This window comes from Camelus ferus, chromosome 10 (assembly GCF_009834535.1).
Source record: "Camelus ferus isolate YT-003-E chromosome 10, BCGSAC_Cfer_1.0, whole genome shotgun sequence".
Classification (NCBI taxonomy): domain Eukaryota; kingdom Metazoa; phylum Chordata; class Mammalia; order Artiodactyla; family Camelidae; genus Camelus; species Camelus ferus.
Window position 1 is genome coordinate 62161768 of NC_045705.1, and position 27654 is coordinate 62189421.

Here is a 27654-nt window from a genome sequence, read left to right on the forward strand (position 1 = left end):
ATCATGTGGTCAAAAGCCTTCAGTTACCCTCCATCCCCCAAACCTAATTACATTTTTCAATCCTCTTCCCTCCCTGAAGTCTTTCTGATCCATTTGGAGTTATTAACCATCCCTTCTTTCTCCAATATTCATCCGCCTTATTGGCTTCTTTGGATTTTTCAACAGCAATACTGGAAATGAGAAGTCAGTGATGCTTTAAACATTAAGAATAACTGCTCTCATCTAGAATTTTGTACCGAAAACAAACCATCAAACTATTGAGGGGATATGAATTAAAACATCTGCAGGCATGCACAGTCTCCAAATTTTCTGGTTTTTCTCTCTTCTCTTCTGTAACTGCTATTGAACCTCCTCAATCAGACATTTTTTGTTATTATATTCTCTTCTATTTTCTATTTTCTTGCTCTTTTCTTCCACATTCTAGTTAATTTTCTCTACCACGTATCAAAACCCTTTACTGAGGTTTTCTTGCTGGCTATCATCGTAATTTTGAAGAGATCTATTTGTTCTCTTTTTCCATTTTGAACAGCCAGAAACAGCAACTCTGGGGGGCAAATGCTAAGTCTGGGTGCAGGGGAGCAGAAGAGCAGGCCAGCTCAAAGCAAAGAAACTCTGCCTGGTCAGGAAGGGGCTAGCCAAGCTACGAGCATCAGCAGAGGCAAGTGAGACCGGTTAAAACCTGGAATACTCTGCAAACCAACAGTAATTTTTGTGATATGATAATTAACTCCTGTATGGTCAGGACCCCTAAGATGGCAGTTCTCTTACTCTCTGTCCATCCCCCTCCCAACCAGGCCCTGCCTCACCCTTACCTTCTGCCCATGACTGCCTCTCCCTCCTAAGCAGAAAGTGTAATCAATTAACTACCTGCACGATTGGCCCTACCCCTAGATAACGATTGTTCTGGCCCTTGGACCAGAACGGCTCCAGTATGTTTGGTCATCAACAGGGAACAGCAGCCCTCACAATGGTTAGTAACCCAAAAAGCGGGGAGGGGACATGTTCCAACAGCCCCCCTGGCAACCAAGGAGCCCCTCTGACGTCACATCCCCTATAAAAGATACCCTCCTCCTCCCCGTGTAGCAAAGATTGCTGCCGTGTCCTGCCTGCCTTCGGCCATACGTGGTGGGGTGTCACTCCAGGACCTATGCCTCTGAGTTGTAAGACTCCCGGCCCAGCAAATCACCGATGTCTCTGTCGCTGACGCCGGGTTCTTCCTTCAGTCTAGGGGCTGCGCAACTGCAAGGATGGCAGGACTGCAGGGTGCAGTCCAGTAACTCCATCCCACAACTCCCCTAACTTTGCTGAGAAAATACCAAGTGGGATGGCAAAGGAAAAAGAACTTGCCCAATTGCATTCTTGTGACGCTTGGGCCACATTACAGCCCATCACCCTCTGCGCAGGGACTAGCTTCCAGGCGGCTGCAGGAGTGACAGTGTTGGCAGAAGCAGCATAAGGAAGGTAGGAGGTGGTCCACTAGAGGCGAACTCAGCCTTCGTAAAGTGGCAGCTGAGTCCTCGATCAATTTAAACATTTGATAAAACTGGAATGATCACCTCTTCACATCACTACAAAGCTTAGCAAAGAACTGTCATTCTCTTTTAATAGAAACTGAACTGCAGCATTCTTCAATCTCCACTGGTTTTCTATACACAACACCTCTTATGAAATCAAAAAACATGAAAATGAAAACCACAGTCAAAGAAAAGCAGTAACAGAAACCAATCTACAAATGACCCAGATACTGAAGCTAATAGAAAAAGGCTTTAAAGTAACTTATACATAAATTTGAGGAATTACAGAAAAAGATGGAAATGGAGACAAAATTTAAATGAGCACTATAAAAACAAGGCTGACATTTCAGATCTGAAAAATATACCTGAAAATTTTTTAAAAATGTCTTATTTGAGATTAACAACAGAATAAACATGGAAGAATAAAGGCATTCTAAACTCAAAGACAACCAATAAAAATTATTATAAATGAAAGAGAAAATAATGTTGAAAAAGACTGAACTATAAGCATCTGTCACTTGTGAGACAATTTCAAGTAGTCTAAACAGATGTGTAATCAGAGTCACAAAAGAAGAGAAAAAGTGGCAGAAAAGACTTTTAAAGAATTATTGGCAGAAGGAGTTTCAGCTTTGATGAAAACTGTTAAGCCCACAACACCAAGGACCTTAATGAACCCAAAAAATAACTAAAGGAGACTATACATACCTCACCTTTAGGGGCCTGCTGGGACTTCAATCTAGTTACAGGCCTAGAAACAAAGAGAGGGGTGGGGTGGGTCCTAAGGAGAATCAGCTTGTCTTGCAGGGAAACTGTCTCAGGGGGAGTCATTACAGGCCATGCAGGGTTGATCCCTTCAGATGGGGTTAAAGAGGCCTCTACCACTGGGGTGACAAGGCCACTCCCAATGGTGTAGAGAAGTTTCTTCCACTGGCAGAGAAGGCTCACTAGACTCTAGGGTCTCAGTGTCCCCAGCTTTTATCAAGATCTTCCAACATGTCCCCATTCCAACTTGCAGGAGCCCATTCTTTCCCCAGTCAATGCCCCCACTTCAACAGCAGATACCCTGGGATGCTGCGGGGCGTTTAATTTACATTGTAACTCATCCAGTCCCCGAATGAGATTCTGTATTGGATTTTCAGCAATCTCAGCCCTGTGGCTATAGGATATATGGGTCTCCTTCAGGGCACACACACAAGCTGTTGGGTCGTTTATGTGGCAACTGGACTAGGAATCAGAATCCCTGAACTCACTGTTTTTTCTTACTTCTTTGTCCAGTGACAATAGGAGCAACGAGCCAATTCCGTTATATTCATTAGTTTCCCCAAACTGTTCAAAAGCATCATATACAGCCACTCAGCTCCTTGCTACTGACATTCATGCAGTAAACAGCAAGAGAAAACTGGAGAATTAGGGACCCCTAAGCAGGTGACGTGATCGCTACTGCTGCGCTCTGTAGAGTACAGATGTTTTAAAAGGGGAGAGATTCTGCAACAGAGAGAAAGACGAGAAACTTAAAAACAAAAGCGAGCTTCTGCTGCAGGAAGAGAAGAATAAGAGAAAGAGCAGAGAGAGCCTTTCCTGGACCTAGCAAGGGAATCAGAGAAGAGGCTGTGAGAAGAGGCTTAATCCCACTGATTACGACTCAGAGAACTCTGACCTCTTGGATCCTCCTAACAACTGTGGAGCGGACTGATGCTCTCTGGAGTCATAAAACCCCTACCCCTGGGCTCTCTGTGTGCCTGGAGCCTAGTGACACCTTAACCCCCACACCCACACTTTGCATACCTGCATTTCTACAAGATAAAAGCATCCTCAATTGTCTAACAAAACTCATCGCCCCAGGAGATAGCCTGTCTCACAAAGCCCTCAACGGACAGGACTCACATCTTTCCCAGATCAAAGTAGTAAATCCTATTATTCAGAGAAGTCCCTGACAGATCTTACAACCAATCAGGTACCTGTGCACAGACTGATCATGCAGCCCCTGCTCCTTGTGTTCACAGCCCCTTTTCCCCAATAAAAGACCCTGCACGCCCACCCTCGGGCATCTCACGCAGGCATCTCTCTGTGTGGCCCACTGTTGTCTGTAGCAGCACACCTATTAAACTTTCCTAAACCTTCTTCATGGCCTTTGGTAAAATTCTTTTACCATTGGCGACCCCTGCATTGTGTCCACAACAGAAACTTCCCTGGAACAGTCAGCAATAAGAAGCTTGAAATAAAGGCTCGATTTGGGAACACTGAGGAATACAGGAACATTATACATTATTCCATAGACCACTTTAAGGCTAGAGTTAACTCTCATGAGAAGAGTAGGCTTTGACAGATTGGAAAGTAAGAAGAAATCTAAGGCTACAGGAAGAAAGAAAAACAGTGTACAACATGCTATCCGTGTATCAGTGGGTAGAGGATTTATTATCAGGAGGCTATGGAGTTCCATAGTCACCTTGAAATGGATAAATGAGGTAAAATAACTTTTGGACTAACTCAGTGTGACATTTCCAATGTTCTTATAGACAAGTTCACAAAAATACATGGGACATTTGGCTGATAAACCAACCAAAATGAGCTTTGGAAGTAATGCAAGCATAAAACAAAACAAAGCACCTGGTCACCATAATCAAAATGGTAATACTAATCGAAATAATATTTATTGCTATTATTTTTAATCCATTAATTTATTCAACATCCACTACATGCCAGATACTTTATAGTTCACTCACAATAACCCTACGAGGTCAGAATTATTACTTCCATTTTTGAATAAGGAAGGCAATGTTTCAATAAATATGTAAGTGAATACGAATATGTAAGTTAATATACCACTTAGCCAAGACTCCAGAACTAGCAAATAAAAGGGCTCGGTATTAATTCTAGGTTTCTATGCTCCAAGGACTGACTCTTCCACTAAACCTCCAGAATTAGCTCACATGAATTAAAGTTATCTTTAGTTATTTTTCTACCATTTGTCACAGTTATTACTACATTGTTCTGGTCATCAATGCAAAAGAGAGAGACAGAGAGAAACTAGAAAAGGTCCAGAGGAAAGCTAAAATGTGTGCAATGAGGATGAAATGGTACATTGTAAAGTATCTGGAATAGAGTTTGCTTAACTCAGAGAACGCTAGCCCAACGTCAGAGGATTTCCATAAAGGACGCTCACCATTAGGATTCTATGCCCATGGAAAACTGAATGCTAGAAGGTAAATTCAGAGAAAAGGACTTGTAAGGGGGGTAGTCTTATAAAATGTTCTAACTGGCAAGTGGCTAGATGCTGCACATCAGGATTTTCAGTTTAGGACGAACTGATCTTAACAAGGAACAACAGAGGATGACAAAACAGTGTCTCAGTGGACACAACTCTTCCCCTCCCTTCAGCGCTGCGATACGACATACAGACCCTCCCCTAAAGATGTGGAATCTTTTTTCTTACCCCTTGAATCTGGGTTGTCTATGCCATTTGTTTAGGTCATTGGGACCTTAGCACACATGAGTCAGCAGACTTTTGAGAAACATTGGTGCATCAGAGGAGAATCAAGAGTCTGCCAACAGTCAGATGCGTGACTGAGGCCACACGAAATCACCTAGCTCTGGGCACTCCTCTCATTAACCACAGATGCATGAGAAACCCTGGTAGAGCTGAGCTGAGCTGGACCAGCAGAACCACCCACAGAACCCACAGAACTGTCAGCACGGTCAAATGTTCAAAATACTCATTTATTTGGGAACTGAAATGTCTTTACAGATCACCTAGTCCAACAAGATCAACGGATACATAAGGAGGCTGAAACCAAGAGGGAGGGTGTGACTTGCCCAAGGTTAGGGTGAGTTCCTGACTGAATCAGGACCACCAGTCAGGTCCTCCGACCCCCAGTTCAGGGCCTTTTACTCACTAACCTTCTTGAGATCTCAACCAGCCCTGAGATTCCATGACTCTGTGACTCGATGGTTCTATAATTCCAAGACAAGGCACAACAATGCCTGTGCTCCAGACAGCCTTGGTACAGGAGAACATGATCTAGACGGAAGCATCAACCAAAGCAGATTTTCACCTCAAAATATCAACGACACCATCATGAATTCAAACACTGCACACAGCCCTGTGTTTCTGGTATTTCCTCCAGAGATCACTGTTCCCGAATTTCAGTCAACGGACCATACAGCCACAACCTATGACTCTATTATGCCCTTTCCAAAACGACTTACTAAAAAAATGAAAATCTTAGGGGTAAGTAAGATTTGCCCCAATGTAGACTCGACTGAGGGTATATTATGGGCTTAATGTTTGCTATTCCCAAAATTCATATTTGAAACCATAATCCCAATGTGATGGTATCTGGAGGTGGGGCCGTTGGGAGGTAATTAGTTCATGGTGGTGGAGCCTTCATGAATGGGATGAGTGCCCTTATAAGAAGAGGTCAGAAAGCTAGCTAGCTCTCTTTCCAACATGTGAGGATACAACAGAGAAGTCAGCACTCTGCAACCTGGAAGAGGGTCTTCACCAAAATCTGACCATGCTGATGCTCTGATCTCAGACTTCCAGCCTCCAGAACTGTAAGAAATAAAGTTCTGTTGCTTACAAGTCTATGGTACTTTGTTATAGCAATCTGAACTGACCAAGACAGCAGAAATTGGCAAGAACTGAGGTGCTGCTATAACAAATACCTAAAACTGTAGAATCATCTTTGGAACTGGGTAATGGGTAGAGGCTAGAAGACTTTTTTTTTAATTGAAATATAGTTGGTCTATATGTTGTGTTAATTTCTGGTGTATAGCATAGTGATTCAGTTACATACATATATTTATTCTTTTCATATTCTTTTTCATTATAGGCTATTATAAGGTATTGAATATAGTTCTCTATGCTATACTGTAAGACCTTGTTGCTTATCTATCTTATTTATAGTAGTTAGTATCTACTAATTCAGAGCTCCCAATTTATCCCCTCTACTCCCCTCTCCTTTCCCTCCTGGTAACCTTAAGTTTGTTTTCTATGTATGTGAGTCTGTTTCTGTTTTATAAATAATTTCATTTGTGTCATTTATTTACATTCCATATATGAGTGATACCATATTGTATTTTTCTTTCTCTTCTGGATCACTTCACTTAAAATGATGATTTCTGGGTCCATCCATGTTGCTGCTGATGGCATTATTTTATTATTTTTTATGGCTAAGTAGCATTCCATTGTGTGTGTGTGTGTGTGTGTGTGTGTGTGTGTGTGTGTGTGTGTGTACACCACATCTTCTATATTGAGTCATCTGTTGATGGACATTTAGGTTACTTTCATGTCTTGGCTATTGTAAATAGTGCTACTATGAACACTGGGATGCATGCATCTTTTTGAATTAGAGTTTCATCCAGATATAAGCCCAGGAGTGGGATTGCTGGATCATATGATGTCTATTTTTAGTTTTTTAAGGAATCTCCATACTGTTTTCCATAATGGTTATACGAAGCTACATTCCTATCAACTGTGTAGGAGGGCTGCCTTTTCCCCACACGGTCTCCAGCATTTATTGTTTGTGGATTTTTTAATTATGGCCATTCTGACTGGCATGAAGTGATACCTCATTGTAGTTTTGATGTGCAATTCTCTGGTAATTAGTGATACTGAGTAAAGTGTCAAAGGAGTGGCTTGGCTCTTCCTGACTGCTTACAGTAAAATGCAAGGAGAGGAATGACTTGAATATTAAGCAAAAGGTAACCAGAACTAAAAGATTTGGAAAATTCTCAGCCTATCCATATTGCAAAAACTGAGAGTGTTGGGAAGACAACACGAAAAGTGTGGCCAAGTGGTCATTTGATAAGGAGATTAGGGTGGGTATGGATCACCTTAGAAGGGAAAACTGGCATTTTGAAACTAAGGGGAAGGAGATAGAAAGGATTAAAGGAAGGCTGTCAGACTTCTTGTATTTTACAGTACAATGCTTTAAGGTAGTTCCAACTTTTATTCCCATTCAGTTCGGGAAGTGTGTATCACATTTCTATATCAATGATTTACATGCTTCTATGGAAAGGAAAATATTAAATGAATAAGCCAAGGTCCCTAGGCTCTTAAAAGTGACCATCAAAGTAAGAATCTTCAAACTGACCACTGATAAGATTTTTTCCAGTCAAGTTCAGGAAAAAAGAAAGGAAAGAGAAAACCAAATAAAAGTCAACAGACCAAATTCTACACCCTGGGTTACTGAGTTCTGTGGTTTTATATTTTCCCAGTGAAAAATCAGACTTCAGTTTGACAACATGATATGGTATTTTTCTGTGTGAGGCTTTTACAGAAATTCCTCTTAGTACCATAACTCCTCATCTACCCATTCATCCATCTATCCACTTCATTAATATTAATTATATTTTATTTACCAATCCTCCTTTCAGACAACATCAGAATTCCAGGTATGTTTGAGGCTATAATACTGCCCATATCTTAGAAAATATCTATCGTTTTTATCTCCAGCCTCTGAGAATGGAAAATAGAAAGAAATTTTTTTTCAGGAAAAAAAAAAAAACAGATTTACAGAGAAAGATGGCCCACTGACATGCAGAACAGGGCCATCAGTCTAAACTGCTTTAGCATCTATTCAAATATTATGGTAGGCAAACTTCTGCTAAAGAGTGCAAAATATTTTAACAAATATGTATTGAACCATGTGCAAGAAACTATGTTAACCACTAGTGGGGTTAGAGAAATAAATACAATCTAGTTTCTCTCACTGAGGAGAGTAAACACATAATTTAAAGTCAATGAAATGAAAATATTAATAACTACATCTCAATGCAGTATCTACTAACAGCCACAGATAGTGGTGGTGATGGGGTGGCAGAAACCAGAGAGGAAACAGTTACTTCCTGCTAAAAGGGATGACACAGCATCATGGCAAGTCTGAACACTGAAGAAGAGATGGAATTTAATGAGGGAGTGGAGGGAGGTGCAATGTTCTAGATGAAGAAAGAACCATGAACAAGAGTTCACGGCAGCATGGCTTGGGGACGGCAAAGGAGAGCTGGCAGAAAGCAAGCTAGGCTTAAAAGTTGTGAGAGGATTAAAAAATACAAAATAAGAAACAAACAGGATGGATTAAATCAACCGTGGTACATCCACACAATGGACTATTACTCAGCCCTAAAAAGAAACGAGCCATTAAGCCGTGAGGGCACACGGGGGACGCTTAGACACACATGGCTCAGTGAAGGAAGCCAGCTTGTAAAGGCTACCAACCACATGATTCCAAGCATATGGCATTCTGGAAAAGCTGAAATATAGAGACAATAAAAAGATAAGTGGTTTCCAGGAGATGAAGAGGGGAAGGTGGGATAAATTAGGTGGAGAAAAGAGGATATTTTACAGCAGAAAACTATTCTGTACAATACTATAATGGTGGATACATGTCATTTTACATTTGCCAAAACCCACAGAATACAAAACAAAGAGTGGAGACTAGTGTAAACTACAGACCTTGGTTGACAATGATGTGTCAGTGCTGGCTCACCAGTCGTAACACATGTACCCCTCCCTCTGGCAGGGGCTGCTGAGAGTTGGGGGAGGATATGAAGGAATGTGGCAGGGGACATATGGAAATCCTCTGTACTTTCCGCCTGATTTTCCTGTGAGCCTAAAACTCCTTTCAAAAATAAAGATTGTTAATTTAAATAAAATGGTAAATTTTATGTATATTTCACCATGATGTCAATAAATACAAAAAAATACTAAGGGGTGGGGGGAAAACAACAGGAAGGTATTTTGGAGGCCTGATTGCCAAGAATCCTACATTCCTTCCTTACTTAAGTTTCAGAATGGAGACAAGTAGTTTCTGATCTGTAAAGTCAATAAAATGACCTAAGGAGCTTTATAAAATATGTATCAAGTCCCCAGGCCTCGTTCCAAAAGTACTGAACTGCAATTCTGAAGGGGTGGGGGGCTAGAAATCATTTCTTGCACACTTCTCTGAGTGAATTTGATGACCACTAGATGGGGGAGCTATGTTTCAAACAACGTTGGATGGAAGTTCTGTTTTACAGTCTTACTTCAACACTGGCACAATGCTGGAATAGAGACTAAGGAGGCTGGTGCAGAAAGGCCAGTCAGAAGGCAATTGTAACCATTTAGATGAATGGGTAGTGGCTACTGAGCTGAATGTATTCCCCAACTATCAGGCTTCCCCATTACAAGAGCGGTATTTATTCCTAGAAGGTTTAGGGCACCAAGAAGCGGAAGAGAATGTGTGCTCGCCTTGAGAACTCTCTCAAGAAGGGAAGACAAGGGGCTGGGCTCTCCTCATCCAGCTTCTTTGAAACTTGTCAACTGTAGCTGGAGAAAGGCCGGGAACATCTGTATTGACACACGGGAGGGGCTTAGGGTGCATGAAACAAGTGCCCCAGCATTGGTCACAATGGAAAAAAATGAAAGGAAAAAAAAGCCAAACATTTATGATTTTGCAAGGAAAGGGAAGAGGAAAGCTTTACTACTTTTTTATTGTTGGGGATCAAAGGACATTAGAAGGACAGAAGTTGACCTTAAGGCTTCAAGCCTAAGAAAAAGATGGAGCTAAAAATAAAGACAGAGAAGGTAGAAAGAAGGCAAGGTTTAAAGGGAGAAAAGCGAACTTGTTGAGCATACTGAATACAAGGTGGTAGCGGGACAGTCAAGCGGGGGTGTCTGATGAGAGCTGACAACGTGGGTCTGGAGTGGAGGGAAATGGTATCATTTACAACTCACCTACTTAAAGGGGACCGCTGCTATGGGAACAAGTAAGAATGACTGAGAAGGTGGACTGACAATAACAGAAGGCGGGGACATAGACTCAGACATCGTGTACCACCATTCACGTCATTCTCATCAACCTTCCCTAGCAGTCGTCGAACCACAGCTGGGTGCTGTAAGGCATCACGAGTGTGGCAAAGGGAGAAAAACCAGACAAAAAGTAGAAAAGACGGGGAGTGCTCTGGGTCCAGGGAGGTGACAGTACCTCCATGGGCTCAGAGGACTGGCTGTCCACAGAAGGATTTTCTGACAGTTCACTTCTGCTTGAGGCCAGGCTGGAACGATGATTTGGAATTCAGTGTTTCTCAAACCATGTATATGCGAAAGAACTGGAGGGCTTTATTTTCCAGCTTTAGTTGAGATATTATTGACATTAAACACTGTGTAAGTTTAAGGCGTACAATGTGATGATCTGATACATGTATAAACTGCGAAATGTTTACCACAATAAGGTTAGTTATCACATCCTTCACCTCACATAATTACTGTGCTGTTGTTTGCTGTACCTGAGACCCCAAAACCTGTAACTGGAGGTTTGCACCCGTTGACCAGCATCTCCCCATGTCCCCCGCCCCACAGTCCCTGGCAACCACCATTCTGCTCTCCATTTCTGTGAGTTCAATGATTTTAGAAAGATCATACAGTACTTATCTTTTCTTTTTGACTTATTTCACTTAGCATAATGCCCACAAGGTCCATCCAGGTTGCTGTAAACGACAGTATTTCCTTCTTTTTTACAACTGAAAAATTTTCCATTATATATACACCACATCTTCTTCATCCATTCATCTGTCAATGGACACTTAGAATGCTTCTATGTCTTGCCTATGATGAATAATGCTGCAATGAACATGAGAGCACAGATACCTCTCTGAAATAATGATTGCATTTCCTTTGGATATGTACTCACAAGTGGGGTTGCTGGGTCATGTGGTTGTATTCTTTTTCATTTTTTGAGGAATCTCCATACTGTTTTCCATACTGATACATTCCCACCAATGATGCCCCCTTTTCTGCACATCGTCACTAGCACTTGCTATCTCGTCATTTTGAGGATAGCCATTCTAACAGATGCGAGGCGATACCTCTTTGTGGTTTTCATTTGTATTTCCCTGATGCTTGGAGAGTTTAAGACACAGACTTCTCAGCCTCACCCTGGAGATCCTACGAAGTAAGTACAGGACGGGGCCCGGTAGTTCGCATTTCTAATTCCCAGGTGATCCTAATGCTGCCAGTCCACGGATTACATTTTCAGGTACAGTGATTCAGAACATTTTACCTAAGACCAAATACCAGGTAAAGGGGTCAAGAAACTACCTGTAGAAGCTTCTACTGTCATCATAAAGAAGTTTCTACTATCCTTCCCTTTTTTATAAAATAGAGTAACTGCCAGATCCTTTTAACCAAAAGGAGATCTAAATTTTCCAAAAGGAAACCCACCATTTTGCTTTTTCCTCACCATGACTTTTTCCTCTGTTTACAGACTATCCAGATCCTGTTCGGACTGATGAACTTTTCTTTTGGAATCATTTTACTTTTCACCTTTGAAAACCCATACCCAAGGTTCCCCTTTATATTTGTTTCAGGATATCCATTCTGGAGCTCCGTTCTGGTGAGTAGAGTCACTCAAGTTCAGTCTGAAGCCGTGCCAATAGGGATATTAGGGAGTTCTTAATAATGAAATGAGCTACATCCAGTTGTATGACATGCTTTGAAAAATTAAAATTCTACCTTGTTGAAATTATTTCTGATGAATTTAATTCATCAGAGTTACTTGTATTCAATCACTGGGTCTTGAGGTTCCTTTGGGAATCTTTCTTTGAGATTTTACATAATTGTCCATTCATTTCATTTGAAATGAGTGACTATTTATTATAAGCCAGATACACAGAGAAAGGCAATGAGGCTCCAAAGGTTACTAATACATGGGCCCTCACTATGGAAAACAGTATAGAGTTACCACAAAAAATTACTACCATATGATCCAGAAATTCCACTTCTGGGAATATATCCAAAAGAAACAAAAAAACTATGTCAAAGAGATATCTGAACTCCCATGTTTATGGCAGAATTATTTATAATAGCCAAGACATGGAAACAACAATCCGTCAGTGGACAAATGAATGAAGAAGCTGTGAGATATATATAGAGTTTACATATTCCTCATTCATTAAAAAATGAGGAAATCCTGCCACTTGTGACAACATGAATGAAACTTGAGGGTATTATGCAAAGTGAAATAAGTCAGACAGAGAAAGACAAATACCATATGATGTCACTTACATGTGGAATCTAAAAAAGAGGTCCGATTTGTCATTACAGGGGGTGGGAGGGAACTGGATGAAGGTGGTCAAAAGGCACAAACTTCCAGTTATAAGATAAATTATGTACTAAAAATGTAATGTATGACGTGATTCTGTAGTTAACAGTGTTGCAGTGATAAGAGGAAATGTTTTAAGAGTGTAGATCCTAAAAGTCCTCATCCCCAGGAAAAAAAATTTTTTCTTGTTTTGCTTTCTTTTTCCTTTTTTCTTTTTGTACCTATGTGTGATGATGGATGAATGTTTACTACTTTATTGTGGTAATCATTTCATGACATATGTAAGTCATATAGTTATGCTCTACACCCTAAACTTATCCAATGTTCCATGTTAATTATATCTCAATAAAACTGGGGAGAAAAACAAACAGAGGAGAATAATACTGCATGAGCCCTTCCTTCAAAGGGCTCTCAAGTCTAGCAAGAATGAAAATATGCAAACAGGTCATTTCAAGGTAATCGATACGTGATATCACAGAGGTGCAGAAAGTGCTTATATACGCAGAGATGAAGGATCAGTTTACTCTTTAAGAAGTGAAGAAGCAGGGAAGGCTTCTTAGATGGACCTCTGAGCTGCACAGAAGCATTTACTTAATCACATTCAATGAACATTGTTTTAGCATCTGTTTTAGTATCGGAGAATCAGACTCAGAGCAGAGAATGGGCAGCATGTGGGGATTCAGAGAAGGGTAGTCCCTGGTCTCAAGGTCTCAGCTGAGAGTATTAGACAGTTACCATGTGGTGTGGTGAGTGGTGACAGAGGGACACACAGCTACCTCTACAGGAAGATGCCACAGCACAGAGGTGAGGTTCCCCAGACACATTTCCAGCTTGACTGAGTCTTAAAGGAGGCGTGGTTAATCAGGTGAGGACACACACAGAGGAAGAGAGGGGGAAGATCTGGGTGTAAGGGGGAGGGATGTCTTGCTGATGCCGAAGGAGAAACATGGGCAAAAGGGCTGAAGGGGTGGGAGAACATCTTCTCTTCTGAGAACTTTGAGTTCAGCACACAGAGTGAGTGGAGGGATGAAGCTCAAAAATGCCAGTCAAAGGATTAGAAATTTTAAAATGGATGTGCTGTAATCAGATTGGAAGTTTCTACTACACAATGGAGCTACCAAGTATGACTCGCCTCCGTGAAGCTTACTGGGATTTTTTCCAGTTTCCAGCATACTTGCCACAGCTCCACCGATGCTCTCACCCAAGAGAACACAATGGACCGCAGGTGGGTGTGAAGGAGGTTTCTTTTAAGAACGATGGAATCCAACCTGATTGGTTGTAAGCTGACTTGACACTAGTTTCTCAGGACGTCAAAGCTGAGTAGCTTTGACGCTGTGATTTCTCACAGTAGCTGTAAAAGGAGGATGGATGAGAAAACTGAAGCCCACTAAGGTTAAAAACAAAATTCTCATGTCCGAATAAATAGGTAAGACTAAAACAAATTTCAGGTCCAGAATTTTGTCCACTGTGCGTTTGTGGACAGTCATACAAGGCATCTCACCCTGCTCACTGTCCAGAGGATGATGTGAACTTGGAAGAAGGGTGTGGGAAAGAAAGCAGGTAGAGGTCTAATCTGCGAGAAATTGTTCAACATCAGCTAACCATGTCCATCACTAAGATATTTATTTTTCTTAACAGTTCATTAATTCTGGAGCTTTTCTAGTTGCACTGGAAAGAAAAACCACAGAAACTCTGGTGAGTTATATGGCCCCTCTACTAAAAATGCATAACTTTGAAATACTGCATTCTAGCCTTGAACATGAATTTGGAAAATCAGTAAGCCACTCTAATTCCACTGTCAAGTACTGATACCAACCAATAGCGTTTGCTTCTTTTTCTCATAGAATTTAAAGCATTAGTGCCAGAAGAGTCATCTAGTTTAATTCTTAGACACTGTGGCAGAGAATAAATGATTTGTCCAAGTTAGTCATCCAGTTGGTATTCCAGGATGACTCAATATTCCAGGAACTCCCTTTCATTCTTTCTGTATTTTTGGTACCTACTGCACACTCGACACTTTGGCAGGCACTGGTTTGACTCATATGATAGGTACGCTGTGTAGACAACCTAATTCCACGTTGTAAGCAGAAGCTCAAAATAAGTAATACAGCATTAATGAACACAAATTTTAACTTACCAGTGAGTTATAAGCAGAATATTTTTACTTTGCTCAAAGAATCAAAGACATTCACTGTTCATTAATAGGCCAACAAATTATTTTCAGAAAAAGACATCTCCTGTGGGTTGGTGGTTTCAGGAAGAAATAAAGATTGCAAAGAAATATGATGCTTAATTAAGCAGAGTCATGAAACAAAAATATAAACAGATCATGACTTTTTACCAGAGCATCAAAATACAATGTAATGTAGCCAACCCCTAAGCATCTCTTTTGTCCAGAGTGCGCCCCACCCACATTTAAATGGGAGCTAATTTAGACACAGTGGCGGGGCGGGGAATGGAAGGGCTATTAAAATTCACTGGATCTTCTCATTTCTGTGGATGAGGACCTGAAGCCCAGAGAGGTAAAGTGACTCATATAAGATCACACAGCTCACACAGCTGCTTCGAGGCCCTGCAGTATTGGGACTAAAATCCTGCTGTCCAGTTTCCCCACCTTCCACTGCTTCCACAGCGGGGCTGAGTCACTGCCTTATGTTCTTATTTTCTTTCAGGTGACGATGAGTCGAACAATGAACTGTCTCAGTGCCCTGGCAGCAACAGCTGGAATCATCCTCCTCACATTTGGTTTCATTCTAGATCAACACTACTTTTGTGGCTATTCTGAAGAAGCCAGTCAGTGTCAGGCGATTACCACCCTATTCATTGTAAGTATCCTGCATTTGGGGGGCGAGGAGTAACAGGTGTAATCATGAAGACTTACTAGCACCCAATCAGTACCATCCAAATAATGCTGCAGACACATGTATTTTCTTTTATTCACAAACATTTACAGAAATCACAGTACCTGACAGACATTACATCAGGCATTGTGAAACTGAAAAATAAATACACTATAACCCCCACTTTTAGGAATTCACAGATGAGTAGTGGAGATGAAACATGCACACCAGTAAATATAATCAAAAGACAGTGATATACTAAAAGAAAAATGCAGGAATAGCAGTATGGTAATGGTTCAAAGCCCCAGATGTACATTAGAATCATGTATGGAGTATTTTTATGGTTTTGGTTTTCGTTTTAATATTTAGACTGGACTTTTGATAAAACATGGTAGATTGAAAATATGCATTTATTTCTGCTCTTTCCAAAATACCACTAAAATGAGCATAAAGGAATGTACAAGATATGAGTCTACATGAAGAGGAAAAAGTTAGCCAACAAGACCCATCAAAAATTACTGAGAAAGCTGAAAACTAATCACCTAAGGAAAACGAGGTCTTAATAGAAGAAAAATATTTCATATGGCACATTCTAAGTAATATGGAGTATTTGGGTGTACCAGAACTACAGAAAGCTGAGCAGAAAAGAAGATAGACTGGTAATCGTAAATTGAGCTATTTGGAGCAACCCTCCTGAGAAAACAAAGCAAAATGTCACATAAAAAATGGCACAAATGAACTTATCTACAAAACAGAAACAGACTCACAGACATAGAAAACAAACTTATGGTTACCAGGGGGAAGCGGGGTGGTGGGGAAGATAAATTAAGAGTTTGGGATTTGCAGATACAAACTACTATATATAAAATAGATAAACAACAAGGTCCTACTGTTTAGCACAGAGAACTATAGTCAATATCTTGTAATAATCTATAATGATAAAGAATATGAAAAAGAATATATGTATAACTGAATCACTATGCTGTACACCAGAGACTCATACAACATTGTAAATTAAATATATTTCAATAATAAAAAAAAACTACGTTAAAAAAATTTTTAACACCTTAAAAGCACTGAAGAGCTGAAAAGTCAACTGGAACTCCTAGATCAATTGTTACAAGAAAGCCTAACCTAGAATCTGTCAGTGGGCCACCAAGGAGCAACAAAGCTGCTTATGCCTTGAGGCCATTTGTCAGTGTTGCGCTTTTGGAATCCGACTCCCAGCTTATGGGTAATGAAGGAAAAAGAAGCCACAGCCCAGAGTCCACTCAAGGTAGAAAGACCTAGAAAAGACATTCCCAACATTGCACTGGGTTGTTGAAAGATTACTGCACTCTTCAGATAAGGGCAAAAAGACAAAGTACTCTGCCTCATAACAGCAGAGGCAGCTTGATGAACAGAGTGAAAAAAGAAAGAGAGAAGTCCTTGAGAAATCATGGCCCCATATCAGACCCCATGACAACCTCCTCCCACCCTCCACCCCAACTGGGGTGTTAACATTTGATAACATAAACTGGGTGAGCCAAGAATGGTCGAGCCTGAATTTGGTCTTGATATTTGATGTACTTAGCACCCAACAAAAGCAAAACCAAAGGCTATTTGGAGGGAAGAACGTCCAACAATCTCAAGAAACTCCTACCAAATTTGGTGCCATATTTGATACTACACACTGGATAGATCAGAATGAATCATATTTCATGGAGACAAGGAATACAGAAGTGAGAATAAGAGATATAAAATATACAGTGAAAAAGTCTACAATATTTACAGAGAGAAGGAGAAAGAGAAAATGATAGATTTTTAAACCAATGAAAAGCATAAGACCACATATGCAAGAAGCCCAGTGAATCCCAGACACCTTGACACATTACAAGGAAAATGTAGAAAAAAAAAGATAAAAGAAAAGTTGGAAACAGCCAGTGGAAAAAGATGGATTATCTTTAAAGAAAAAAAAACCAATTAGAATAGTGGAGTTATCTTCTGAGGGATAATAATTGGAAGGAAGGATGACAGGGACCTCCAGGGTATGGGTTTATGCTTATCTGGAAGCCTTTGTAGGAGGGTGTCTACAAAAAGACGGTGTTCGACATATTTTTTTTAACTTTTAAAACTCTGAGTTAAGTGTACAGTTTAACAAATGTTCATAAACTGAATATATCTGTATCTTAAGTTATTGTTTCCACCCCCAACCCGTTCTGTATCATAGTCTTTGTATGAAGTCACTACGTGCAACCAACAGTTAAGGAGTAGGGAGTCAGGCTCCAACTCCTTGAGGATAGAGTATCCACGTAAATTATTTGAAATTCTTCTAAATAGGAAATTTGCCTATTCTCCTTCTACTTAATTACTTACTTATTCACTTATGTATTCAATCATGTATTTATTTCATTACAGATTTATAGGTATTTATTTTACACTTTGGGTTGGAATCTAAAACTATTTTGTTGTGTAAATTGTTCAGTTGTAGCCATTGGGAACTCTTTTAGTTGGCTCCTGTGGCCCTTTGACTTACCTCTGTGTGTTGTGGGGGAGGGGAGCTGTCTGTTTTAGCATTTCCATACTTTCTGGCACTATGAGACTTTCAAATGCGTTTTTCATATTAATTGAGATGATCATATTTTTTTATCCTTATTCTATTGATATATGGTATATTTCATTGTTTTTTTTAATCTTAAATAAACCTTACATTTCTGGGTTAAATCCCACTTGGTCATGGTGCATAATCCCTTTTGAATGTTGTTGGATTCAGTTTTCTAGTATTTTGTTAAAGATTTTTGCATACATATTTATAAGGGATGTTGGTCTGTAGTTGTCCTTTTTTGTGATGTCTTTGATTTTTGTGACTGGTTAATACTGGCTTTACAGAATGAAGTGGGAAATATGCTTTCCTCTTAGACTTTTTGGGAGATTTTGTGAAGTAATGGTATTAAATTTTCTATAAAAATTTGGAAGAATTCACCCGTGAAGTCATCTTAGCCTGAGTTTTTCGTTGTAGGAAGTTATAAAATTACTTGTTATATGTATATTGAGATTCTCTATTTCTTTGGGATTTCAATAGTTTGTGTCTTCCTAGGAGTTTGTCCTTTATTGTCAGCAAGAGTGAATGAAGAAATACAACAATACAAATTTTCAAGGAAGACTGTCTTGGTGGTACCACTTTAGTATGGTCGTCTACCAATAATCTACCACCTTGAAGTACCACAGAGAAGAGAAAACGGCCAAGAGGATAAGCACATGGCCATCAATGGCATCTGCCATTTTGAGGGGAGGTAGCTTGGTTCCAATAGTCTTGAGTGGAACCAGCTTAGTTGCTAACTCTGAGGAGCTTGGGCCACTTTATCTGTCAGCTGTCCTATCTTTTGGACCACTTACTTCTGGAGAATTTCCAGAGGACTGCAGCTTAAGGTCAGTAATAAGTACGTGATAGTGGTGGTGGTTTTAGTAAGATCTTACCTAACAAGGCTCAAGTGTACTCTTTCTCAGATGATGTTTCCAAAATAACTAGTCTCCTGCCCAAGGTGACCAAGAATGATAAACAGTTGTCAAGGGAAAGTAGTCCATATCTGCTAGCGGACAATACTGACAAGTTTATTAAATAATCAGTATGATCAGCACGGGGGTCAAATCATGCACTGAAACATAACACAGAATTAATTTCTGAGGATTTAGTCAACGACTAAACAGGAAGTGAGAAGATGTTAGGAAGAATGAGAACTCTGGAAAATCCACCTCTGCCTGCTGACATAAGGAATCAGCTGCTTCTGACGGGTGAAAAATGTGAAAAAGAATCTCTCCAACAGAAATTTCTCACATATAGACAAGACTTTAAAAAGTTGTTAGGAGATTTTAATGAGTAAACCAAGACAGTTGGTCCCAGAATGGATTTTGGTCAAAGAGATCTTTTATTTATTAGTCCCTGTGGCTGGCTAAGAAGACAGAATTACAAAATCTGTAATGACTCCTATCCTGTCACTTATTCTCATAGAAACACAAAAATATAGATAAAAGGCAGATAGGCAGACAGGATGGTTAATGGCAAAGCTTTGGCAGGCCTTCACTAAGGAAAAAGAAAACAACAAATCTGAAGAGGTAATGAAAAAGTCCTGGGAGACCAGATTCCTGGGACAAATAAATAAACCCTGATCAATGAGCAGTGCTATACTCACCTCACCAACACGGCCGTGCACACCCGACAGGGAGGATATCACAGGGATCCCGTGGAAGAGGCACTAGATGAATCAAAAGACCAGGATCATAGTGGTGAGGGTTCTGGCTAGACCTCTCTGGGGCCTCCATGACTGCCTGGCACCTTCAAAGACCACTAGGAAAATCTTTGACAATTAAAAACTGAATGTATTGGATTTGCTAAGCAAGAGAGAGCACAGAGTGTCAGGCTCAATAGGGGAAAACAGGGAAGTGTACTAATAGGGTTTCCCAGCTGGAGTTAGTCATAAGGTGGCTTTAGGGGAGAGTAACAGTAGTCTAGGAAGGAACTTGTTAAATTTGCAAAGCAGAATAGTTGCTGAGACAGTCAACGGTCTTATTTTTGGAAAACATGAATTAACATAAAATTGCCATTGAAACAGTTCTCTGTGGTCTTATCCTGAATAATAATAAGGCTCTGAAAAACCTTACTTTAAAACCTTGAACTTAAATAGTAGTCTTACACGCCATGCTTTGGTGCACTTTATCAATTTGGTGGGTACAGGTATTTTTCAAATCATGGTTTCATTTCTCAATTCTCAGTAATTGTAACTAAAACCAAAAAGAATTAAAGACTTTGAAAATTAAAAAGAAAAAAGCTGAAGCAATTGGATTAACAGCTAACTTCCAAAAAGCAACAATAAAAAAACAGAAGACAGTAGAACTAAGTCTTCAATGTACTGAATAAAACAACTGCCAACCAATAACCTATCAATGTCCATTAAACTATCTTACAAGGATGAAGGTGAAATGAAGAATTTTCAGAGATTAAAAAAACTCAGTCTGTCTCCTATAGACCCACATTAGAAGAATAATAAAAGATGAACCCCAAATAGAAGGGAAATGATAGCACAATGAGATGCAGTGAAGAACATGTGGACAAATACTAGCGAATACTGCTTGTATAACACAGTAATAATACATACATACTGGGCTTAAAAATAAAGTATTCAAAATGCCAGACAATATTAACATACAAGTAGAAAAGGAAGCAAATGGTGTTTTTGCTATCTGTGTTTGCTAAGGGCTTTAGTTTTACCTGAGAAGGGGGTAAATGTTTGAAGAACTGTAGAGTTTGGTCTGAATGCTTATGATATCATCAAAAATAAGAAACTAGAGCTAATAGATATATTTAGTCTACTACACCTGACAACAACAGAATATATATTTTTATAGCACATACCAACAAAAATGACTATATATTCATAAATAAAACAATTACTGATTAATACTGAAGGCTAAAGTCATACAGTGTATGTCCTATGCAATAAAACCAGAACAATTAGAAAGTAAAAAGGAAAGAGAAGGAAAGGGAAGGGAAGGGAAGGGAAGGGAAGGGAAGGGAAGGGAAGGGAAGGGAAAAGAAGAAAGGAAGGAAGGAAAGGAGGGAGGCAGGGAGGGTGTGAGAAAGGAAGAAAGGCATCAAAATCAGAAAGGAAGAGGTAAAACTGTCTGTTTGCAGATGACATGATATTATATAGAGAAAACCCTAAATACTCCACCAGAAAAACTGTTAAAACATATAAACGAATTTAGTAAAGTTGCAGGATACAAAATCAATAAACAAATCAGCTGCATTTCTACACAATAATAACAAACCATCAGAAAGAAAAATTAAGGAAACAATCCCATTTAAAATTTCACCAGAAAAGATAAAGTACACGAAAATAAATTTAACCAAGGAGGTGAAAGATTAGCACACTGAAAACTATGACATTGATTAAAGAAATTGAAGAAGACACAAAGAAATGGAAAGACAGCCCCTACCCATGGATTAGAAGAATTAATATTGTTAAAATGTCCATATTACCCAGAGCAAACCAATGCAATCCCTACCAAAATTCTAAAGGCATTTTTCACCAATACAGAAAAAAAAATTCTAAAATCTGTATGGAACCACAAAAGACCACAAATAGCCAAAGCAATCTTGAGAAGAAAAAACACATACTTCCTGATTTCAAACCATATTACAAACCTACAGTCATCAAAACAGTATGGTATTGGCATAAAAATGGACAGATGGATCAATGGAACAGAATAGACAGCCTCAAAATAAACCCATGTATATACGGTCAATTAATTTATGGCAAAGGAATCAAGAATATACAATAGGGAAAGGCCAACCTCTTCTGTAAATGGTGCTGGGAAAAACCAGACAGCCATAAGCAAAAGAATAAAACTGGATCTCTATCTTATATCATACACCAAAATAAACTCAAAATGGATTAAAGACTTGAATGTAGGACCTAAAACCATAAAACTCCTAGAGGGAAATACAGGTAGTAAGCTATTTCACATTGGTATTAGCAATGATTTTTTGGATTTGACATCAAAAGCAAAGGCAACAGAAGCAAAAATAAACAAGTGGAACAATATTGAACTAAAAAGCTTCTGCACGTCAAAGGAAACCATCCACAAGATACAAAGTCAACCTGTGGAATAGGACAAAATAGTACGTCTGATACAGGGCTGATATCTAAATTATAATTTTTGAAAAGTCATACAACTCAACAGCAAAAACAGCAAAAATCCAATTAAAAAATGGGTGGAGAATCTGAGTAGACATTTGTTTCCAAAGAGGACATACAAAAGGCCAACAGGTACATGAAAAGATGCTCAATCATGAGGAAAATGCAAATCAAAACCACAATGAGATATCACCTCAGACCTGTCAGAATGGCTATTATCAAAAAGATAAGAAATAACAAGTGTTGGTAAGAATGTGAAGAAAAGGGAACCCTTGTGCACAGTTAGTAGGAATGTAAATTAGCACCACCACTATGGAATACAGTATGGAGATTGCTCAAAAAATTAAAAATAGAACTACCACATGATCCAGCAATTCTACTCTGGTGTTTCTCCAAAGTAAACTAAAACACTAACTCAAAAATATATGTGTACCCTCATGATCACTGCAGCATATTTACAATAGCCAAGACCTAGAAACAACCTAACTGCCCATTGATGTATGAATGGATAAAGAAAATATGGTGTGTATATATATATGTGTGTGTGTGTGTGTATATATATATACACACCATATTTTCTTTATCCATATATATATATACACACATATATTTCTTTATATATATATGTATACACACACACACACACACACACACACACACACACACACACACACAATGGAGTATTATTTAGCCGTGAGAAAGACGGAAATCCTACCATTTGCATCAACATGGAAGGACCTTGAGGACGTTATGCTAAGTGAGATAAGTCAGATATTGAAAGACAAATACTGTATGATATCACCACATATGGAATCTAAAAAAGCCAAATTCAAAGAAACAGAGTAGAATGGTGGTTACCAGGGGCTGGAGGAGGGGGATTAAGGGAGATGTTAGTCAAAGGGTATAAACTTACATTTAGAAGATGAAGAAGTTCTGGACATCTAATGCACAGCATCGTGATTACTGTTAACAGTACTTCAATGTTGCTAAGAGATTAGATCTCAAATGTTCTCATTACAAAAAAAGAAATGATAATTATGTGACATGACAGAAGGTCAGCTAACGAACACTATGGTAATTATATTGTACTATAGGAATGTATCAGATCAACATGTTGTACACCTTAAACTTACACAGTGTTCTATGTCAATTACATCTCAATTTTTTAAAAAGTAAGTGAAACTGCAAGCCACAGAATGGGAGACAATCTCAATATATATATATATATCTGTCAGAGGACCCATATCCAGAATACAGTAAGTACTCCTGAAAATCAGTAATAAAAAGACCAAAAAATAAATGAGTAAGACTTGAACAAGCACTTCACAAAGAAAGATACACCAGTAGCTAGTGAGCATGTTAAGTATGTGCTCAATATCATTAGTTACCAAAGAGCTGCAAATTAAAATCACAATTATGATACCACTCATGCACACCAGAATATCTTTAATCAAAAGAACAGGAAAAACCAATTGTTGACAGGAATGGGAAGTAACCAGAATTCTTAGACAATTTGGTGGGAGTGTAACATGGTTCAACCACCTTGGAAAACTATTGGGTAGCTTTTAACAAAATTAAATATAGACTTATTTTATGTCTCAGCAATATATACAAGAATGGTTATAGCAAATCTAGTCATAACAGTTAAAAGCTTGAAACAAGTCAAATGTCTGTCAATAACAGTGGCTGAACAAACTGTGATTATTCAAAGTATTCAGAATACTGAGGTATGCAGCAACACAGGTGAAAGTCAATCCATCATACTCAACAAACAAATTCAGACACAAAAATTAGCATGCATACTTAATAAAGGGTGTTAGGAATCAGAATCGTGGTTCCTTCTGGAGGGAGCAGGAGGATCAACCAAGAAGGGACACTAGAGAACTTACTGGGGTGATGAAGATGTTGAATATACCTGGTCTAGGAAGCAAAAATGGGGTAAAATACACATATTTACATAAAAACTCTGGTATGGTAAAAGAATTGGAAAAATAGCTTTAAAGTAGGTGACAGCAAAGTTGTAATGTTCTTATATACAAAGAGAAAAATGTAAGTGACAAAAAATCAAGAACACACACAAAAAAAAAGAAACAAAAGATTAAGAGGAAGAAGCTTACAAAAATGCAAATGTAGCGGCCAAACATACTCCAGGTGATGCTCAAATTCATTAGTAGTCAGGGAAGTGCCAATTAAATTAGCAATGTATTAAGATTTACATTCACTAGATAGGCAAAAATTAAAGAATTATAAAAATGATCACAGACAGGGAAAATGGTGAGAAGAATGCTCTTGTGCAGTGGTAGAAATGTGAAATGCTGCCACCATTTTGGAAAGCAGGGAAACATTCACTTATGTGAAAGATACACATACCTTTAGCCCAGGAAGCTACCCCCACAGCAATTAGGCCACCTATGTATACGGGTGTGTGTGCAAGACGTGCATTGTAGCATTGCTCAGGGTGGTAAAAACAAACAACAAACAAAAAAGAAAAGAAGAGAAGAAAGAGGAAATAAATGATTTCCTGTCACTACAGAATAAATGCATTATGGTAACTACACCATGAGATACTATGGGACTCTAAGATAAAGCTTTTCAACCTGTAGCCAAAATACGCAGACAAATATGGTCATAGAATAGAATGTTAACCATATTAATATTAACAAACTTTCACCAGCAAAACACTAGTGCGTGCAGCCTCTGGGCTGTTAACAAGGTGTGTGTCCCTATATGTGCTCTTAGTTGTCAAAATACAGAAAGATTTTACAGGTATTTAGTGGTGACAAAAAGGACACAAGAAGTTACTATTGGCTTATTTTTACATGTTCCTCTTTTTCTGAGCCCATAGTTTTCTTTTTTCCCCTTTTTGCTTTCCTTTTCTTTTTTTGTTTTCAATTTTTTTTTTTTTAAATGGAGGTACCGGGGATTGAACCCAGGATGTCGCGCATGCTAAGCATGTGCTCTACCACTGAGCTGTATCCTCCCCCTTCCTTTTCTATTTTTGCTTTTTTTTCGTGTTTTCCTTAACTTCTTTTCTTTCTCCTTCAAGAGACCACTTTTTAAATATTATTTCTTTGTATTGTACGTATTTATGAAACGGAGTTACTTCCTACATATAATTTAGAAAGTAGATGATTTTGGATGACTTTCTCTAAGAAGACAATATGCTGTTCCATGCTGTGGTGTGCTCTGCTGGACTGCCTGCGTGCTCCCAGGAGCCTCCGCGAATTTGCTCCCTAAGCCTCGGTTACACTGTAGACACGTGGGGCGGCTGTCCTTACCTGGGCACCACCACCTCTCTGTCATCAGAAAGCCATTACTGTGCTAACACTGTGACTTCTTTTTTTTTCTTCTTCTGTTACAGGGAATTTTGATTATGCTGATGGCCTTCAGCATTATTGAACTAGTCATTTCTCTGTCTTTCTCGATTTTGAGGGGAAACGTTAACGGTAGTGACTATTGTGAGGAATGCTGTTGAATAGCACTGCAAGAATAAAGATGTGTTATAATATTATTGAGCGATGAGTTATGCTTGTGAGGAAAAGCCAAGAGGAACATAATCTTGAGGCTGGCGATTCTTGGAGGCAAAGAGAAGTGACTCAAGGGAGTGGGGTCTGGAAACATTGTAGCTAATAAAACACATCGTGCCTCTTGGCAGCGCCATCTCCTCCTCTCCCCAAATCACACAGTCTCCGTGGTGTCAACTCCTCTGTTAGTCATGCATTCACTGAAGAAAAGGACAGCACTGTAGGGTTGGTTGTCACTGTCCAAACAGAGAAATGAACGAAAGCCCAGCACATGGATGGAGAGACCAGGTCCAAGACACCTCCTGCTGATTCTCCAAGAGACTCTCCCTTGGGGCTCCTGTTCCACTGCTGTGTGGAAAGATGGGTTGGCTGGAAGAATGGCTTGCCCCACAAATCTTACACTCATCAATGCTGGTCACTTAAAACAACTAGAATAGCAACAGTGATGAGGACAAATATGGGGGAAGCCACTACAATATTCCAGGCGCCACGCTAAGTGCTTTAGGGGTATTCCTCATTTAATCTCACAAAAACTCTAAGAGGCAAATTTTATTAGTACACTCATTTTACTGGCAAGGAAGCGGAAGCACAGAGAGGGTAAGTCATGTACCCAAGGTCACAAAGACTGCAGTGGCAAAGTCATGGTATCAACAAGTAGTCTGATCCCAGATCCCAAGGTCTTACCCACTGGACCAACATACCAACGTATCTCAAACTTTTGGTCTCAGAACCCCTTCACATTCTTAAGAATTATTCAAGACTCATTACACATTAATACAAGTAACATTTTTATTAAAATAACTACATTTTCCAAAATAAAAAATGTAGTGTGGAGAGTAGCTCTGACAGATAGCTTTGCAAATGTCTTTTTTTTTAGGTTACTTGATGTTCATTTATTTTTATCTCCTAGCTTTCTTTATAGTTTATAGACAAAAAAAAACTGCACACATTGAATATGATCGTATGTCCCGATGCCACCACTATAATAACCAAGGTACTTAGCCTAAACATCACCTCCAAAGTTTTCCTTGTTTCTTTTGTGGGATTTTGTTGTTACTTTTGTTTTTTGGTAAAAGCACTTAACGTGAGATCTGTCCTCTTAACATGTTTTCAGGGGCGCAATGCTGTATTATTAACTATAAATACTCGGCTGTACACCAGCTCTCTAGAACTTACTCATCTTGTTTAACAAAAAACTTTGTACAGACTGCCAACCAAATCCCCATTTAACTTTAGTGCACATTCAAATCACCTGAGGAAATTTTATAAACCCCAATGCACCACATACTAATTAAATCAGAATGTGCTGAGAGCCGGACATGGATTTTTTTTTCTTTTTTTTAAGATTTCAGGTGATTTCAAAGTGAAGCAAAGTTTGGAAACCACCGCTTCTCTCTCACTTAATGGAAGGCAACTGGATTCTCTTAGCTCCTTTTGCGTTCAGTCTCACGTTCTGTAGCCTGTGATGTTACCCCTATAAACCCACCAAAAGGGGAGATAAGGCCTGAGTGTTACCATGCAAATTGCTCTGAGGTCACAGACTCCCTAGAAGAGTCTCAAGGACTCCAGGGGATTCCCAGACCAGACTTTGAGAACAGCTACCTTATGTTATATTGCCTTCCATTGCCTGAATACCTGCAAAGTGTTAGAGATCTTATTTCAATCATCTCACTGAATTGTCACCACCGCCCTCTGAGATGGATGTAATGGGCCCATGTCACAGACATGAAAACTGAAGCTCAGAGTAGTTAGCGAGTATGATTTAGAACCCAGATTTGAATCAAGATTCCAAACTCCAAATCCCATTACTCTACGCTTCTTGTGGAATAGAAAAAAACTTAGCATACTCAAATAAACTAGCAGGCTTTCATTTCTGCTAAAAGCTAGAAGGAGAGAGGCCTGTAGGTGGGAGGACAGGGGATGGGGGAGTGAAGTTCTGATGAAAAATATCTGGTATCTGAGTGAGGTTCTGATGACGTGGGGTTTGAGATGTATTTAAGGGTGAGTGGCCCATCACCTAA

General features: G+C 39.3%; 1 protein-coding gene across 1 annotated transcript; it reads left to right on the forward strand.

The window, feature by feature from the left end:
* Positions 1-5589: 5589 nt before the first annotated feature.
* On the forward strand, positions 5590-25739 carry MS4A5 (membrane spanning 4-domains A5). The gene is made up of 5 exons (XM_006193651.2): positions 5590-5742; positions 11759-11887; positions 14234-14290; positions 15268-15420; positions 25471-25739. Exons 1-5 carry the CDS (start codon positions 5590-5592, stop codon positions 25582-25584), a joined length of 606 nt encoding a protein of 201 aa, XP_006193713.1. The 3' UTR covers positions 25585-25739.
* Positions 25740-27654: the final 1915 nt, after the last annotated feature.